This window comes from Leucopleurus acutus (assembly GCF_964270905.1).
Source record: "Leucopleurus acutus genome assembly, chromosome: 16".
Classification (NCBI taxonomy): Eukaryota; Metazoa; Chordata; class Mammalia; order Artiodactyla; family Delphinidae; genus Leucopleurus; species Leucopleurus acutus.
This window is the reverse complement of record NC_139158.1, coordinates 73,608,970-73,627,701: the sequence shown is the minus strand read 5'-3', so window position 1 is coordinate 73,627,701 and position 18,732 is coordinate 73,608,970. Positions and strand designations below refer to the sequence as shown.

General features: G+C 51.2%; 1 protein-coding gene across 2 annotated transcripts in view; it reads left to right on the top strand.

Annotated features, from left to right (window-relative positions):
- Positions 1–686: 686 nt before the first annotated feature.
- ELMO2 (engulfment and cell motility 2) overlaps positions 687–18,732 on the top strand; it is a 38,463-nt gene continuing 20,417 nt past the window's right edge. Inside the window, exons 1-7 of one of the 2 annotated variants that reach the window (XM_082858065.1) lie at positions 687–731; positions 11,795–11,918; positions 12,255–12,295; positions 12,759–12,831; positions 13,207–13,257; positions 16,829–17,010; positions 18,556–18,655. In XM_082858065.1, coding sequence (XP_082714191.1) covers positions 11,841–11,918; positions 12,255–12,295; positions 12,759–12,831; positions 13,207–13,257; positions 16,829–17,010; positions 18,556–18,655 — 525 coding nt within the window. In that variant the 5' untranslated portion in view covers positions 687–731; positions 11,795–11,840. Of the gene's footprint in view, positions 732–11,794; positions 11,919–12,254; positions 12,296–12,758; positions 12,832–13,206; positions 13,258–15,719; positions 15,730–16,828; positions 17,011–18,555; positions 18,656–18,732 lie in introns of those variants that run through there. The other variant, XM_082858066.1, reaches the window with a different exon arrangement.

Genomic DNA, 18,732 nt, shown 5'->3' with positions numbered 1-18,732 from the left:
GCACGAGTGAGGCGCTGGCGCAGTGCCCAGCCTTGTTCCGATCTGCAGGTGCAGTGACGAATACCACCTCCCACGGGTCCCTACGAACAGTACAGCTGAGCTGTACCCCTCTGCCTCTGCTCCGCGCCCACGGTCAGCCCTGGGTGCCGGTATAATTAGCTCCGGCTCGGTGGTGAGCAGCCGCGGCTGCTCAAAGCCTCTGACACGACTGTCACCTCCCACTCAGTTCTCCAAACCACAGTTATCCCACTGTTGAGTGCGTTACATGCGTGCTGGGCACCGGGCTGAGTGCCACCAGAGGACATCTGAGCCCTCAAAACCTCTGATTTATCACAAGGAACACGGGCTGTGCCAAAAGAAAAGTTTCGGGGAGCGATGGGGGGATGGGGGGAAAGAAATGCAGCCTCTTGCGTTTGCTGAGAAATCCCATTCTTCCAAAACCCATAGCCCGCGGCGGGGGAGACAGCCTGTGTCTTTAAGAGGCCTCCGCTAGCAGGGCGGGGACCGGCGGCTCCTCACTCCCAGACCCGGCAGCTGGTCCCGCCCTCTTTTGAGTGACAGGCAACCAATCCAATTGAAGAAGGAGAGTTCAGCGTGACGGTGAAATGGAGCAATAGGAGCCCGGGTCGGCCTGCGTGGGGCGGGGCCCCGAGAAGGCGGGGTCGGCGGAGGCTAGTGGAGCGGCGGCTTGGAGACCTGGGCGCGGGAGCTGGGCCTAGGTCGGCTCCCTGGTGAGTGTGGGACGCGCCGGGGGTCTGGGCGCGCCAGGCCGCAGGGAGGGCCCTGGCCCGAGGGACGCGGGGCGGAGAGGCCGGGCCGGGAAGTAGGCGGAGGGCTGCGGCCTGCTTCTGCCCAGGGACCTGGGGGGCTGGAGAGGGCCGGCCTGGGATGCACCGCGCAGGTTCGACAAGCCCCTGAGGGGTTGCGGCCCAAGTGGGTCCGCCGGGCCAGAGGGTCACTGGGTCCCCGACCCAGAAGGGTCGACGACGGGTGGGGAAGAGGGCGGACCAGGCCTAGAGGAGCGGGGGCTGGGTCGGGTAGGGGTCGCGGGGTAGGGGAGGAGGAGGGTGGGAGGATGAAACCCGGGGGCGAGACGGTGCGGGGAGGGAGGGTACGGGAGAGGGACCAGATGGGAGAGGGCTCGATAGGAGCCCAAAGAGTGTTTGGGGTTGGGTGGCACCCATCCGAAGCCTCGGAGTCTCCCTTGACATCGCCACCCCCTCCTACACACACAGACACTGCTCATCACCCCGCCCCGTCGATCCGGCCGGCTCAGTGACCCCCCCAGACCGTCTACTTGCATCTCCGCCGCTTCCCCCTCAGTTCAGGCATCTCTCGCTTCTTCCCTGGATTGATGCAGTGTCCATAACCGATCTGCACACAGGCACTTGGCGCCGCTCCCCAGCGGGCTACGCACCGTGGTCAGAGGGATCTTTTCAAAATACAGATCAGATCCGGACGCTCGGTTGCTTGTAACTGGCTGGCTTCCACCTCCTGCAGGGCCAGCCCCAGATCCTCACCCAAGCCCTGGAAATGGAATCCCACCGACCTCTCCTCCCTAGTCTCAGTCTACTAACCCCTCTTGCCCAATTCTCTTGTCACACTGGTTTTTTCGTGTTCCCTCTACATACCAAGCCCTGGCCCAACTCAGGGTCTTCACCCTCAGCCTTCCTGCTCCCTGGGCTTATCTTCCCCGCCTGGCTTATTCCTGTCAACTCCCCTTTATCTTTGAAATCTCCACTCAAGTATCACTTCCCCAGGAGGAGTCCCTGGTCCTGGATTCCCCCACCCAGTGAATTCCCCACTTTAATCACCCTCTGTACTTCTCCTTCACAACACTTGAAGAGCTGCAGTTTTACATTTATTTATGAAAATATTCATGTCTGTCTGTTCCCACCAGATAATAAGGTCCACAAGGAAAAAGATAGTGTCTGCTTTTGCTCCTTGTATCTCCAGCATCTTGCCCAGAGCCAGGCACTGTAAATATGTACTAAATGAATGGAGGACTTGGCTCTGGTAGGAGGAACAAGGTGTGAGTCGTCTCTGATGTCCTACACAAGAACTGTGCCAGGCTCTGTGCTAGAATAATGCTGTCCGATGGAAAGATAATGCAATATCTGTAGTTACAAAATTTTTAGTAGCCACATTAAAAAAGCAAAAAGAAACAAGCGACATTACGTTTTGTAATATATTTTACTTAACCTAATAGATTCCAGAATGATATTCTTTTGACATATACTGAATGTTAAAAACATTATTAATATTTCACATTTCTGTGTGTGTACTAAGCCCTTGACATCTGGCCTGTGTTCTACACTTAGAGCCCATCTCAGCTCATGGTAAACACATTGCAGGTGCTCAATAGCCACACGTAGGGGCGAGCAGTGCTAGAAGCTTTACATACCTGTGGCATTTTATTGCCTTTAACCTTCTGAGATAATTATTGTTGTCTGCATTTTACTAGTAAACATGATGAAGCTCCTAGAAGTTATGCTGCCTGCCAGCAACCGTCCTAAACTTTGTGAGGGGAGGAGGCAAGGTGAGGACCAGGCCCTCCATCTGTTCATGTGGAGTTTGGTCCTTCTGTACCCTATGCTGCCTCGAGGAGGTGCCAGGGGAGTCTGGGGGTGCAGGAAGTGGGGGCTAAACTTCTAGAAAACAATGGCACCTGTGGGTATATGCATATTTGGTTTCATCCATGAAGAGACAGTGTGTCTGGGTGCATCAGTACCACCTGCCTAGGTGGCTCAGGAACAAGTGGATTTGATGCAGTTGAAGAAAAAACCTGCAAGGCCAGTGCTTCTTGATCCAGTCACCGGAGCTCAGCACATTCAGCACCAACTCAGCCTGGTCCCAGGACCTGGGTAGAAAAATGTACCCAGGCCGCAGCATCTTGTACAGGGCCTGAGTTAACAGTCTGGCTGTTCAGTTCAACAGCTGCTCACTGAGTTGAGGTCCCCACTCCCATGAGGCCAGCACTGTTCTAGGCCATTTAGGGTGGCTAGGGAGTATAGATCACAGCCCTCATCTTCAGGACGCCTACTGGGTACTTGGAAAGACCAGACCAGACCACAGAATGATTAGATGAGGTGCAGGACACCGGGCGCTGTAATGAAGAACCAGAAACAGTGGTGTGCAGAGGCTGCAGTGGCTGTCTAGGCCACGCTGGGTAATGTGTTTCCAAGTGCGGATTTGGATTCCTCTGCAGGGGTAGGGGGGTACTTCGTAGTTTGCTACAGTTCCCACATAGATGCTGCTTGGCATATTTACTTACCTGTCTGGCTGCTTAAGCAGCCAGAGTTTGTAAACCCATTAGACATACTGGTTTTAATTGAGTCACTAGAAAAGATTTGTTGAGCACCTGTTATGTGCCAGGCATTGTATAGGCCACTGCTCTGGAACTGACTATGAAGCTCTCCAAGGTTCTTCTGCTAGGAGAAAAATAATAATAATAAGAAGAAGAATTTTATATTGATTTTCCTTCCCGATTGCCTTCACATATGTTCTCTCATTCTGTCATCAGTACACTAAAGCCTGGCAGGTAGGGCTTTTTTATGCCAGGGAAACATGGTTACAGTGCTTTTGCAACTTCTTCAAGTTCACACTGTTGGAATTCTGCTTACTCTGTGTCAGGTATTATGCTTAAATGATTTACGTATATTATCCCACCCAATGTTCACAGCAACTTTATGGAGTAGGGTTGATTCGAATTCCCATTTAACAGATAAGGAAATTCTTAGAACTGGGATCCAAACCTAGGTCTGTTCCACTCCAGAACACAAGCTCCTTACCTTGTTAAGTTACTCTGCCTCGCTAGAAGGTCAAGGTTGGACGAGACCTCCTCATGCATATCAGGACCTGAAGTCCAAAGAGGCTTGTCCTCATGGCAGAGCTGGGCAGTCAGGTCTCCTGTGCTGCAGGGGCAGGACTAACCCAGAAGGGAGCGCCGAGCCCTTCTTTGGTTCCTGACTGCTGGTGTGGCCTTGCCAGCTTCTCTGGACCTCAGTTCCCTTATTTGTAAAATGAGAGGCTTGGCCTGGTTTTGCAGTGAGAACAATGCTGTGTGGTTGGGGTCAGTATTGAAGGAGTCGGGCCCCCAGCCCGGGGTTTCAGTCATAACCCAGGGCTTCTCAGCCCCGCGCACCCTGTCCCCACACAGGCTCTGCCTTCCCGCGGCAGCCGCGGTCCCGTGAAGGCAGACAGTACTTCTGGTTCATCTGTGTTTTCCACTTCAGTTTCTGTTTCAGTTCCAGAAACTGAGGCAAGTGGACTGGAAACACAGACCCCCTTCTACGTCCATCTCGTTGACTGTAGGGCCTTGTGGAGTTCTAGGCAATGGCTCGTCCTCTGTCATTAGAGTTTCTGTTCTCTTTTAGAGGCGGTCATGTCTAGGGGCATCCTGGAGGGTATTTTTGGTGTGGAATTCTGTGGGCACAGCTGTGTGCCAGGCACTGTGGGCAGGGGAGTAGATGCGGACTTGATGAGTCCCTGCCCTCAGCTAGCAGCCCCTGAGCTGTGGCTCCCAGCCCTGGCTTCCCATTAGATTCGCCTGGGGGTGGGGGCTAGGGGGGTGGTTTGCAGTGACCTGGGTTGGGCACGGATGAGGCACAGCCAGAGCTGAGACCCACTGGTGTAGAGTCTGCACCTGGGGATCTTGTTTGAAGGCAGGTTCTGATTCAGGGGGTCTGGGCTGGAGTGGGTGATTCTGTGTTACAGGCTCCCAGGCAACATCGGTGGTGCTGGAGTGCGGATCACACTCTGAATAGCACGAGGAAAGGCTGCACATAGACAGTTATGAATCAGTGGGATTGTGACAGTGTGTGTAAAAGACGGGAGGGCAGATGAGGGCGCAGTTCATTTTGTCTGAGGGGAGAGGACCAGGAAGGCCACACAGAAGAGTGACTGAGCTGGGCCTTGAAGCTCGAGTAGAAGTTTGGCAGCTGGACCAGGTGGAGGGAGTTATGGCAGAGGCCCCAGTAAGACTTAGAAGAGCCTGATGTTTGGGGGAACAAGGTGGTCTGCTGTGACATTTGGAGTATCTGCGAGGGTGGTCTGAAGGCCATGGTGGGCCTGGAAGGAGCTGGTGCTCTCCTGTGGAGTCTAAGCTCAGTTCTGCAAGGATAGGGACCTTGCAGAAGGTTTCTAAACCAAAGAGGAGAGCTGAGTGCTTCTTAGGGTAGGTGTTACGTGAGAAGAAGCCCAAACAGTTACCCTGTTCCCACGCCCTTCCTCACTGCCCTTGTGGCTCTGAGTTAGTGGCTTTTAACTACGTGTTTGGGTGAGTCTTGTGTCCAACAAATTTCAACAGAAGGGAGAAATCTCAGCTGCCATTGGTATGATGGTCCTTCTCGGTGTTTCTAGCAGTAAATGTCAGGACCTGAATCTTCGAACCCAGTTTCCCTCCCTGTACCTTAGAGTCTCACCCTCATTCAAGGGTCCGAACTAAGGGAAGTTAAGTCACTTCTCACTGCAGAAGATTTCAGAGGGAGAAGCCTCTGTTGAGATTGTGCTCTCGATTAGAAAGAGGGTTTGACCTCTGGTTGCCTTCCTGGAGCGGTGCTTTCTCTTGCAGGAAACATAAACCAAACTCACCCATGCCTCCCCCACCGAATCAGAAGCAAAAGAGCTGAACAAAAGCACCCGTCAATCCTTATCCTTAAAGGAATGAGGGGGGGAGAGTGCGGAGCTGGAGCCTTCTGGCCTTCCTCCATCTGAATTCCTTACTAATGGGGAGGGATTGTCTTCCACTTCCTTTCCGCTGGGCTCAGAATCCATCTCCCTGGAGCCGTCCCTGCAGGGGCGATTGATTGATGGAGTTTTGTGGGGCCTTTTGTAACTGTGCTGATTTTATAAGCACACCTTCCAGAAGCCACTTAAAGAACACTCATTGGAGACACGGAAGGTCCTGTTTTTCTCTTGTTTCCCCTACTTTGCCTTTGAAAACGAGGGCTTTCATTTTCCTGCCTTAGAGTATAGAATTATCTTCGCCAGATCAGTGTGTGCCTCTCTCCTGTTTGGTGGCATTTAGAGCTTTCCCAATCATCTTTATATCTGTAATACTTGAAAGGCGGTGGGAGGGTGGGGTGCAGAGTCGTTTAATCAGAAGGGGTTGATGACTTCTTCGCCTCCTGGGCCTGGATGCGGAACCACCGCTCCCTCATCCTGGCTGTTTGCTCTTGAACTCTATAGTGACGCTGAATGGTAGAGCGAGAGGCTATTTATAACCCTGAGAATTTTGCAATGTTACTGAATTGCTTCGACCTAATTCCCACTTCCTTTCTAAAGTGAAAATGAAAAGAGTGAGCAAATGAGAGCTGAAAGGGCTCCCCACAAGTAGATCCTTTATCTGGGGACCGTTACCTGGAGAACAGTATTCTTCTAGTCTCCCATCTCCCGACGTTTCCATAGGGAGAAAAGCGGAGGGGTGTTTTCCCCCATCTTTTAACTAGAGTCAGGGGTGCTAAATCTGATTTTCCAGTGAGACACGTCCTAATGTTAGATGTGAAAACAGTGAAAATGCTGTGGAGTTGAAAGGTGGTGGGTCGAGGAGGGAACACACAACCAGAGTGCTTCCTGCCCGTCCACTGCCGTGTGGAGCCGGCCCTGGTTTGTAGGAGTTGAGGAAGTCAGAGCTGTTGGATTTGAGCAGATGCTCATGGAACCGTATCCGTGTGCCAGGCGCTGTGCCAGCCGATGAAGCTGCAGGGTTGGCCTTGCCCCGGGGGAGGAGAGAGCTGTGGGAATATAAAACTATAATGGGGTGGGACAGGAGCCGTCACAGAGCTGTGGACAGAATGCCACAAGAACACGGGCCCATCCTGTTTCACTTTGCTAGAGAAACGGGGGTGGTGTGAGGAACTAAGACTGGTACAGAGAGGAAGTGACATCTGAGTGGGGCTCTGAAGCTTAAATATGAGCTCTCCTGACAGTCGAAGGAAGGAAAAAAATGCAAAGGTACAGAGGAGGAGGAGGAACATGGGCTGCCTTATAGAAACAGCAAGTAGTCCAGGAAGGTCTGGCTAGACTGTGAAGGGCTGAGCACCACACAGGGGAGTGGGGGTCACCTTCTTTAGACAGTGGGCTCCGTTGTCTGTCACAATGGTGAGCTCTTGTCGTTGGTCTCTGAGCCCCGGTGTGCTTCATCTTCAGGTCCAGGGAACCCAGATCCTCCACTGAGCGCATGCTGTGGGAACCGTGCCACCTGCTTTCACGTGGCTTTCAAACAGCCAGACTGGCTGGGGTCAGATTCTGGCCGTGCCGCTTACTAGCTGTGTGACACTGAGCACAGTACTTAATTTTTCTGCGCCTCTATTTCTTTTTAAAATTTTATTTATTTATTTATTTATGGCTGTGTTGGGTCTTTGTTGCTGTGCGCGGGCTTTCTCTAGTTGCGACGAGCGGGGGCTACTCTTTGTTGCGGTGCACAGGCTTATTGCAGTGGCTTCTCTTGTTGCGGAGCACAGGCTCTAGGCACGCGGGCTTAGTAGTTGCGGCACGCGGGCTCTAGGGCGCAGGCTCAGTAGTTGTGGTGCACGGGCTTAGCTGCTCCGCAGCATGTGGGATCTTCCTGGGCCAGGGATCGAACCCACGTACCCTGCATTGGCAGGCAGATTCTTAACCACTGTACCACCAGGAAAGTCCCTCTATTTCTTGTCTATAAAACCAGGATGATGCATCACACAGGGCTGCTGCGTGGATTAAATGAATTAATCTGTGTAAAGCCCTTAGAACAGTGTCCCAGCACTGTGTAAGTGTTAGCTAATGTCATCATCCTCAGCAAAGGAAGTATTATGTAGAGGGAAGAGAGCCCACTTTGAAGTCCTAATGCACAGTCCTGAGACCCAGTTCTGATGTGATTTCTTTCTTTCTTTTTTTGTGGGGAAGAGGTGGGAAGGAGACATGTGGAAGATACGTTTCTCATCCCATGTGAACTTCAGTTGCCTCATCTACAATGGGATGACTTCCAGGGTTCGGGTGGGCATCAGCGGTAATAATGCTGCAGACGTGTGATCAAATGCAAAGAGGCGGTCTGCACGTTGCTGTTACATACAGGACGACTTGCCATAAAGTCACCACAAAACTGAACTGTTTTAAACAAACCAGACTTATCTAAGTGGGTTTTGCTCTTCATTATTTCAGCCAGTGTTAAGCAAGGGCCTGCTCAGTGCTATCATCTTGTGCCTGTTAGGCTGCTGTCTCTTCAGCCCTCCATTTAGAGCTCCTTCAAAGCTGGGGGGTCACCCTTATGCTTAGGCTTTTTAGTTGCAATGAGTAGAAACGCAGGCTAGTTTAATTGAAAGGAGTTTTATTGGCAGGAAACAGGGGAACTTCAGGTACCCCAACTGTAGGAGGTGTAGCCATGGAGTCTGGAAAGTCTTCAGACACAGGCTTTCTCCACCTCTTTCTGGGACTTTGTGGTTTCTGGTTTCTGGCCTCCACTCATCCACACATTTCTGGATTCTTCTTGCTGAATAGCTTCCTCTGCAAGGCTCTTGGTTTTTGCTTCTTGGTATCTTTGGCTTGCCGCGGTACCTGCTCTGAGGCTGACTGTGACCTTTCTGCTCCAGGGCCCATTGTAATCCATCTTCTTTAGTCTGTGTCTTTAAGCTCAAGAGAGAGAATTGGATTAGTCCAGCTAAGGTTGAGTGTTCACCTCGGTCCTGTTGGCTGTGGCATGGGTGGCGAGAGTGCCTGGACTCATGGGCTGCCTGGGCATATTGGGAAAGGGCAAAGTCACTGAGAATCGGGGCTTATAGTATCTCTGGAATAGTCCTGGTGGTTGCAAATCCCCGTGCTTTAAAATGGATATGAATTTTTGGAACATACAAGAATCACTCAGGGCTGACTTTTATAAAGAAAGAGATAGGGACTTCCCTGGTGATCCAGTGGTAAAGAATCTGCCTTCCAATGCAGGGGACGTGGGTTCCATCCCTGGTTGGGGAACTAAGATCCCACATGCTGTGGGGCAACTAAGCCCGCGAGCCACAACTACTGAGCTCATGTGCCTCAACAAGAGAGCCCGCATGCGCAAACTACAGAGCCCACACGCCCTGGAGCCCGTGTGTCACAACTGGAGAGAAACCCGAGCAGACTGCGCACCCTAACGAAAAGATCTGTGTGCTGCAACTAAGACCCGATACAGCCAAAAAAAAACAAGGAAAATAAATAAATATTTTTAAAAAGAGAGATAATCAACCTGGGAAATGCCATGTGGTGTCACAGTAAAGTGGAACTGTAAAATAATGAACTTTACCTTTGTTTACCTCCAAAGACAGTATCCAGAAAGGAGTTCTAGGGACTTCCCTGGCAGCCCTGTGCTTAAGACTCCGCTCTTCCAATGCAGGGGACGCGGGTTCAATCCCTGGTCGGGGAACTAAGATCCCACATGGCACGCACAGAAAAAACCAGAAACAAACAAACAAAAACAAACAGAAAAGAGTTCCAAAAAATCTGATTTGTTTCTTAGCAGCACCACTGAAATAAGGGTGTAACTTCTTTTGGAGAGGGACATGTGTACATCACCCAGACACTCAGTGTTGGAGCTGTGACTAGGTCCTGAGTCCTCTGGCTCTGAATCCAGATGCTTCAGCAGGGAACATCATCTCAGCCCAGCGCTCTTCCTCTCGCACCTACACTGCCTACTTATTTTAAGAAGAAGAAGAAACTAAACTAAATAACAAATGGTCTTAAAGGCCATATTGTGCATTTCCACATATATGAAGTACAAAAGCAGGCAGAACAAATCCGTGGTGTTGGAAATCAGAAACAAGTTGCCTCTGGGAGGGCTGGCAGGTGCGGGGTTGACTGGAAGGAGGTAGGAGGGAATTCTGGGGGTGTGAAAATGTTCAGTGTCTTGTTTTGGGTGGTGGTTACAGGACGGTATGTGTATTTCTATTTTGTATATATATTTATATATACACATACATATATACACATAAGCTCTGCATTTTATTATTTGTAGATTGTATCTCAGTCAAAAAAAATGATCTCACAACTGTACAGTCATACCTCCTAATTATGGCAGATTTAGATAAGGATAGGGACTCCTGCCCTAGGTATGCTGAGATTCACGGTACCACCCCTGCTTTGCTGTGTCACTGGAGCAGAGCATCTCAACCAGGACTTCTTCTGATGGGCCCGTTTCTTTTCAGAGGTTTGTTGTGTGTCTAGGCACATAAAAATTACATGTGAGAAATTCTACCCGGAGCTGCAGAAGCTGTGGAAGCTCTCAGGGCCGTGAGACCGGCCCACTTCACCTTTAGGCTTGATTTAGTTGCAGTGAGCAGAAATTCAGGCTAGCTCAGCCGGAGGTGGGGGTGGGTTGGGGGTGGGTAGCACTGGCCAAAGTTGACTCCATGTTCTGTCACCTTCACTGCTTGTACGCTGGGTGAATGGGGCACCTTAACCACACTGAGTTTCAGTTTTGTTGTCTTCAAATGGAGGTAATCCTGTGCTGCCTACTTCACAAGGCTGCTGAGGGGACTCAACAGAGTAAGTGATGGCACATTGAAAACCATCTCTTCCGTGCTGCCATGTTCCGGAAGTGCTGGTATTTTTGACAGTCGACTTCTGAAGCACCCCATCCTGGTCAGGAAATGGCCGGGAAAGCTTCCCTCTTTCTGAGACCTGTGGGTTTGTAGGGGAAGGGACCTGTACCCCTGTCACCAAAGAGGTTAGTACTTACAAGGCTGTGAGAAATAACAGCTGTGTTTGGGCTGAAAAATTGATGGCCTCCACAAATACCAGCTCAGCACAGCTATGCCGCATGTTCCAGGAGAGGCGGGCGGTCTCCATTAGTGAGGCGTGGATTGTGGGCGAGTGGCTAAACCTGGGGGTGCAGGAGAAAGGCCTCTTCCGTGAAGAGAGAGGCCTCTCCTGAAGCTGCAGGCATGGAGTGTAAACACACATTGAAATAATCCATCAGCGGGGTGACTTCCCCTCATCAGACCTTGGAGAGAGAACGCTTTAGCTACTGCCTGGAACACCACTAAGCTCACAGAGTTGCCTAGGATACCAGTCACGTGGGCCCATCTTCCAGACTTGTTCAAAATGATTTATTTTCCTTTATTTTGGAGAGCAGTGGGTCAGAAGTACTTCTGAAGCCTTGTCCTCCGATAGTTGGGCCTTTGTATGAGGGTCCTTACCTCCCTATACTTGTGCTCTCAGCAGCCCTTGCCTTTGGCAATTGGGACTAAAATAGCATTTCCTGTCCCGCTTCTCTTCTCCATTTTCTGAAGTCTGTGTCATCCCACACGGTGGAGGCTCCTCGTTGTGTCCCTTTGCGGGGGGAGGAGTGGCAGCAATAAGTAGGGAGGAAGCAACAGAGCATGTGGCCAGGCCCTGCTGACTCTGGAATCTTCCCGGGATGACTGCAGAGCAGAGCAGGCTGGCTGCTTCAGCCAACTGCTCCGCCAAGGAAAGGCTGTGTCTGTCCTTATCAGTCTCAGGGCATAAGCTTCTCCCTCTCAAGGTCCCAGGACAGGACTTTGCAGTAAATATTCTCCTCTACTCCGGGGTCCTCCTGGCCCTTCACCTGAAGTGTCACATTGGCAGATCTTGCGGCTGGCTTATCTGCAGTTGGTAGATAGGTCTGTCCCTTTTCTACTTGCTGATTTAATCTAAAGAGACAAAATGTCCAAGGAAAGGTTGTGGCATGATCTAGAAGAATTCAAACCAAGGAGTTCTACATGTTTCTTTGGGCACTCTCTGTCTTCTGATTTTCCAAAATGTATAACAGGAGTGAAAAATGAAGGCAAACTCTGACTTTTTCCTTTTTTCTGATTCTTTTCCCCAGGCAGCTGTGTCTGTGTGTCTTGGAGAAGCAGGGCCCATTGGGAACGATGCCACCACCATCAGACATCGTCAAAGTGGCCATCGAGTGGCCAGGTGCTAACGCTCAGCTCCTCGAAATCGACCAGGTAAGCTCTGGAAGGGAGCAGCGGCGATGCAAGGGGAAGGATCCAGGGAGTGCGTGGTGGGGATGGCTTTAGGGGCGGGGACCACTGGCGTTAGGAGTAAGACCAGCAACAGGAAAGCCAAGCCCTGTCCCACCCTGTGGAAGGCTAGTCACCATGGCCTGGGAGAGGCTTCCTCTTCGAGAAAAGCTCTCAGAGAAGAAGTCCGTGCTCAGGCCCCAGGATGACCCTGCCTGGCCGACCCTCTCATCAGGACCTTGGTACTAGCAGGCTGTGGCTCCTGGTGAAGGATCTCTCTCTCTCTCTCTCTCTCTCTCTCTATCTCTCTCTCTCTCTCAGAAACGGCCCCTGGCATCCATCATCAAGGAAGTTTGTGATGGGTAAGTTGAAACTGCCCCTGTTTTGGACGGTGACAGGCTAAAAACAGAGGAGCATTGCCAGACCTTGAAAGGAATTCTGCCCGAGGATCTGCAGTTAGTCGGGTCCCCAGTCCGGGGGTTTTGTAGATCGTTGTCTTACAAAGAAAGTATAGCCGGTGGGGATGTCCCTAAGACCTGTCAATCTTCAGTTTTTCCTTTACGCCCAGGAATGCCCCACCTGAGGTCCTGGTGGGGTCTGAGACCTGCGCTGAATTATATGTGCCGCCTTCTGTGGCACCAGTCTTTACAGGGGCTGAGGAGCTTACTGTTCAACATCTCAACCCAAAGCTTTGGGTTTTCTTCCCCTGTACGTCAAACAGACCGCCCAATCCCTCAGTCAGCTCTATTGAAGATTATTTATTTGCAGCTTCTAGACAGGGCCCCGGCATGGCCACAGAGGCTGTACTGTTTTTCTCTTACATAGGTGGTCACTGCCAAACCCGGAGTATTACACCCTCCGTTATGCAGACGGTCCCCAGCTCTACATCACCGAACAGGTTAGTACAGGGAGAAGCCAGACCAACACAGGCCTCGCTCTGGAGTGAGCCATCCCGGGGGCCGGCGCTGTTTGCCCTCCTTACATCCAGGGAGCTTCCACTTCCTGGGTCAAGAGCGGCTTCCTGGGCAGATCAGGGAGCATCAGCCCTTGTCCTCCTCTGGTGGCTGGAAAAATGTGGCTTCTGCTTCCTGAGAGGCACTTGAAAAGCATCTTAGAAATTCTTTTGCCAAGAAACAAGCAGGAGAGGAGGCCCTGACTGAAGAGTCTCAGTTACAGCTACTTTAAAAATGACAGAAAGTTCTTGTTGATTCAACTTGCTTGCACAATTTTAATATTTTATCTTAGCTACTCTTTTTTTCTCTTTGCTACCCAGACTCGCAGTGACATTAAGAACGGGACAATCTTACAGCTGGCTATCTCCCCGGTAGGTATTCGGCTTTCCTTAGGAATTCCTCTATTTGACAAGCGTCTGTGAGCACCTACCATGGGCCAGACTCTGTTCTAGAAAGTAAGGCTTGGAGGTTAAAAAGTCAATCTTTGCTCTCACAGCCTGGTTGGGAATAAACAAACAAATATAAGGCCTCTCTCAAGGGTCCCGAAAGAAGTTTGCTTAGGGAACTCAGAAAAGGGTCCACCTAACTCAGACTGAGAATTCCCAGAAAGCCCTTCCAGAGAAGGGGGACACTTGGCTCAGATGTTGAAGGATAAGCAAGAAGCAGCTGAAGAAAGAAGAAAAGGAAACGTATTCCAAGCAGAGAGATGTGCTTTGTTTAGGGGAGGCAGGGTTGATGGCCGAGGGCCTGTAGCCATCAACCAGAAGCCAGTGAAAGGTTCCTTGGCGGCCTGCTCATGGGTCGGACTTTATCCAGAAGGGAAAGATCATAGTGGGGACGTTGAAAGATTTTAAGTAGGAAGCTATATTATGCTTAGGTTTATGTTTTATGAAGATCACTTTAGTGACAGTGTGGAAGATGGGCTTGAAAAAGGAAGGTTGATGGTAGGAGGAATCTTCAAGAAGCTGATGAGCAGTGTCAACAGCCCGTGAAGGCAGCGGCCGTGGCGATGAAACGATGGGCAGGAAAAGTATTTGCAGGTGAACTTGGCGAAGAAGGCAATACACTGGCTGTGGAAGCAGTGCGAGAATGCAAGCTGGCCCCCTGATTCCTGCAAGAGCAGCCCTTCCGGGTGACTAAGGAGGCACCCACAAGGGTAGAAAGAAAACAGGCGCTAGAAATGGCTTAGGAGCTGAGGGCAGGGAGAGTGTCCGGTTGGAGGACGGGTTGGTCTGCAGTGAGCAGAGAGAAGGTAAACTGAGGACAGAAGAGCGGTCCGTTGATCTGGGAGGTCAGCCGGTTGCTGGGGCAGCTGGGTGGCAGCCAGATCGCAGTGGGTTGAGTTTAAGAGGTGACAGAGCGAGGACCTTGTGTTTGCCATGTTATCAGGAAGCTCGGTTTAAAAGGAAGTAGATAGAGAAGGTACTAGCTCGGGGATACGTAGTGGAAAAGATACACCTTTTAAAAAGAGGTGGAGGGGTTCCCTGGTGGCGCAGTGGTTGAGAGTCCGCCTGCCAATGCAGGGGACACGGGTTCGTGCCCCGGTCCGGGAGGATCCCACATGCCGCGGAGCCTGCGTGTCCGGAGCCTGTGCTCTGCAACGGGAGAGGCCACGGCAGTGAGAGGCCCGCGTACCGCAAAAAAAAAAAAAGAGGTGGAACATTCACGTGTGTTAAAATCAAAAGAGTTTGACAAAGATACAGTGAAAGGTCTTCTTCCACTCCTGTCTCTCACCTACCCAGCTGTCCACCTCCTCTGACCCTTCACGGTTGTTAACTTCTGTTGCAATTTTTTATGTGTCCTTGAAAATACGTTAAGATGCAAGAGAGGAAGGTTGCCAGTGCGGGAAAGGGGGGGTGAGTGACGGGGGCAGGACCTTGCTGCCCACAGGACAGGGGGAGCCCACAGCCCAGGGGAGGGATTTGCCCTGACGGCTCGGCCTGGAGCAGGACCAGTGATACGGGGGTAGCGTAGGTAGGTTTGTAGAAGGGCTGCCGGAAAACGGAGGGCATGCTGGCCCCTGTTCTCTTGGTGAGGTGACAGCCTGGTCCATCTGAAAGGAAGGGAGGTGTGGAGTAATAGCAGCTACATTGGCTGAGTGCCTGGATTTTGCAGAATACTTTCCATATATGGTATCACTTAATCTCGACAAACCCCATGAGATGAGTACTCTTGATAGCCCCATTTTTCAGACCAGGAAACTGAGACTCAGAGAGACTAAATAACCTGCCAGTTGTCGACAGCTCAGAACGCGGCGCAGCTGCCTCTCAAACCCAGGTCTGGGCGACCCCAGGCCAGTGTTCTTGGCCCTGCCTGCTCCTGCCCTCCTCCTCAGCTCTTCTCGTCCTAAGGACTTCATTTCTCCTCCCCAAGCTCGGCTAATTTAACGGGATGGCCTGGGAGCCGCGCGCTCTTACAGAAGTGCCGAAGCATTTTACGGGCCTCGCGCGCAGCGTAGCTGACTTCCCCAGAAGCAGGAGGCGCAGGAGGTGGCCCGGAAATGCTGTCCCGGGAGGAGAACTGACGTTTGGAGTTGGAAGGCTCTCAGTGTGATGCAGACCAGCGCTCTTCAAATCGTTCCGTCCTGTGACCTTTTCTCGCAGCGCACACGTCCCTCACCGTGGAGGTGAGGGAGGGTTTCTGTGTCCTCGCGAGCAGCGTGCCGTTAAAGGGGAGAGACGTGGGTAGGCCCGACTCCTCTGCAGCAGCAGTACCGGGGCTCCGTCGCTTGCTTAGCACTGGAAGAAAAACGAAGACCCCCCGGGGCGCTTGTGCTCTCCAGATTCTTCCATTCCAACCGAGAATATTAAAGTAACATACGAGAGATAGAGAATGATGGAACGGTAAGCTGTGAGGCACAGACTATAGAGTGAGTAAGTTCAGCAACAGGAAAGACCAGTGAACATGAGAGGAGGGGCGTCAGCCGCAGTTGCAGGAAGGATGCAGGTGCTCCCATGGGAAAGGTTCACGTGCTCGGGGGAGGCTCTGTCACCAGCCGTCATTTTCAAAAAGCCGTTTTGAAATTAGCTGCTTCTAGCCCCTTGGTATTCTTAGTTTTCCCAGGGCTAGCACTTTGAGGAACAACGATACAGACTCTGAGGGAAAGTGAAAAAAACGCGTCAGGCTGATCACAGTTTCAGATTGCAAGGGTCCTTAGAGGTCATCAGATTTCATCCTCCACCCACATAGGAGCTCCTTCCACAGCACTTTGTACGGGTGCCTGTCCAGTCTTCCTCGATTGCTTCCAGTGACCGAGAGCCCAGCATTCAAGAGACAACCTCTTCCACTGTCTGACGGCTTTAGTTAATGTCAATAGAAAACTCTTACGGTTACCAAAGGGAAAAGGGGGTGGGGGAGGGATAAATTAGGAGTGTGGGATTAGCAGATACACACTACCATATATAAAATAGGCAAACAACAAGGTCCTACTGTATAGCACAGGGAACTAGATTCAATAATCCTGTAATAAACCGTGATGGAAAAGAATATGAAGAAGAAAATATACATACACACACACAGACACGCATATATGTGTATAACACTGCTGTACACCAGAAACTAACAAAACATTGTAAATCAACTATACTGCAATTAAAAAAAAAAGAAAAACTCTGATATTGAACTAATATCTGTTTCTTTGTGACTCACCATAGTTAGCGGATTGTCATCTCCCAGATCTCTCTTGTATTCCCTCGGTGGGAATTTTTTTATTCCATAGACCAGAGTGGTACAGAAAGGATACACATAACTGCAGAGCAGTCTCATCGTACTGGTGATTCCCTGATTGATCCAATAAACATTTATTTAGCAAATCTGAAGCAGTGTGAAGAGCTACTTCTGTCTCGGGCTTGGGAGTCCACAGAAGGGCCCCTGTGAGCTATTCACAGAGCAGTAACCTGCCACAGGGAGCAGATGGCATGTGTCTTGTCCCTGGTCCCGCAGTCCCGGGCCGCACGCCAGCTGATGGAGAGGACCCAGTCATCCAACATGGAGACCCGGCTGGACGCCATGAAGGAGCTGGCCAAGCTCTCTGCGGACGTGACCTTCGCCACCGAGTTCATCAACATGGATGGCATTGTTGTGCTGACGCGGCTTGTGGAAAGCGGAACCAAGCTCTTATCCCAGTGAGTGTTGCTGAGGTCTCGTTTGGGAGCTCTCGAGAGATTTACGACACTGCGCAGGGCATCCTATGCTCATTTCTGTCGAGTCAAATGAGCTTATTGAGCTCCTTCTGCATACAGAGCAGCGTGCCCAGCACCAGGGTCCACACAGAGGGGTATAATTCACTATTGTGGTCCTGAATCTTGTAGTCTAGTTGGGCTCTCACAAATTCAGTGACGGTACAAAACAGTACTATGCTGAGTGACGTGAAAGTCGGGGCTCTAGAAGTCAAGAAGAGAGAGGTCAGCTCACGGCTGAAATCATTTCCGGAAAATGACCGGCCTGGTGGAAGTTAGCAGACTGTCCATTAGCAAGTAGAACAGGTGTCTGTGTGTCTGTTCTTAACCACACCCCTGCGTCCCTCCCTCTCCAGTCACCTCCCCACTCCACACACAGGCTCCTTATACAGAGACGCGCACGGGCCCTCCTCTGTGTTTACCGGGGCGTATCCCCACCCATCCGCTGTCTCCCTGTCACCCATTTTCACGGGGGCAGGGGGGCGTCCGGAACTTTGTGACGCACTGCAAGTGGCTTTGTGGTACTCCAGTGCCAAGGTGAACGTGGCGGGAAACTGCCATGCCATTATCAGCAGTGAGTAAACAGATGTTTAGTTTGTCTTCTAAGCCCACAGAACCTAAGCTGGCAGAGGGCGTCAGAAACCTTTGAGTTGATGGATCAGCTACTGAAATTTTTAGCCAGACCGAGCAGCTAGTCTTGGGTATTTGTTTTAAGTCTTGGATTCTCCGGCTGCACGGAAATCTCGAAGCCTTTGGCTGCCATCAGCACTGACCCGGACGTTCCACAGTCTCCCGGGAGTGCGGGGTTGGACTGGCCTTCGTCTCCTCTTTAAAGTGGAGGTGATACCCCCCTTGCCATATTGTCATGAGGAGTACTGTGGATGAGAACGGGTCAGAACATGCTTTGCAAATGGAAATATAGTTTGTAAATTATAGAGCACTGTACAGATGTATAAAGGTTGACGTGTATACAGAGCAGAGACAGAGGGGAGAAAACATTTCAGCCCTCATTCTCTGTCAGCTCTGTGGTAGGGTTTCGCATGCACTGTCACCCTGCCCTCACCACAACGCCGTGAGGTTAACGCTGTGAGAGGAACTCAGTTTCACAGAGAAAGAAATAGAAGTTTGAACAGATAAAGTTTGCACAGTTAGTAAGTAGTTGAACCCATGGCCAGAGTTCATCCTCTTTCTCCTGTGCTCTGCCGCCTCCCAGCCTAAAAGTGAACCTGGGACGTAAGCTCCCTCGGGTACCCCACCAAGTGCTGGGATTTGACAAGGCCAAACCCAGAAGCCTTTCCTTTGGTGATTCCAGGGAAGAATCTGCTCCACACCTAGCTTAGGTGAGTGCCAGGCGCTGGCTCACAGTGGCGTTTGCTGATTTCTCAGGTGGTGCTTACGTTGAAATCCGTCCCTATTGTGGCTGCCTTCACACCTGTGCTCCCCAGTTCTGAATCTTTGTATTGTTTTGTGTGTGTTTTGCACATGTCTCAGCTACAGTGAGATGCTGGCATTCACCCTGACTGCCTTCTTAGAGCTCATGGACCATGGCATTGTCTCCTGGGACATGGTTTCAATCACCTTCATTAAGCAGGTGAGGCCTCCAACATTCCGTCTTTCCTCCCTCCGTCGCCAGTTGTTCTCTAGGCTTGAGGGGAGGTGCGGGCGACA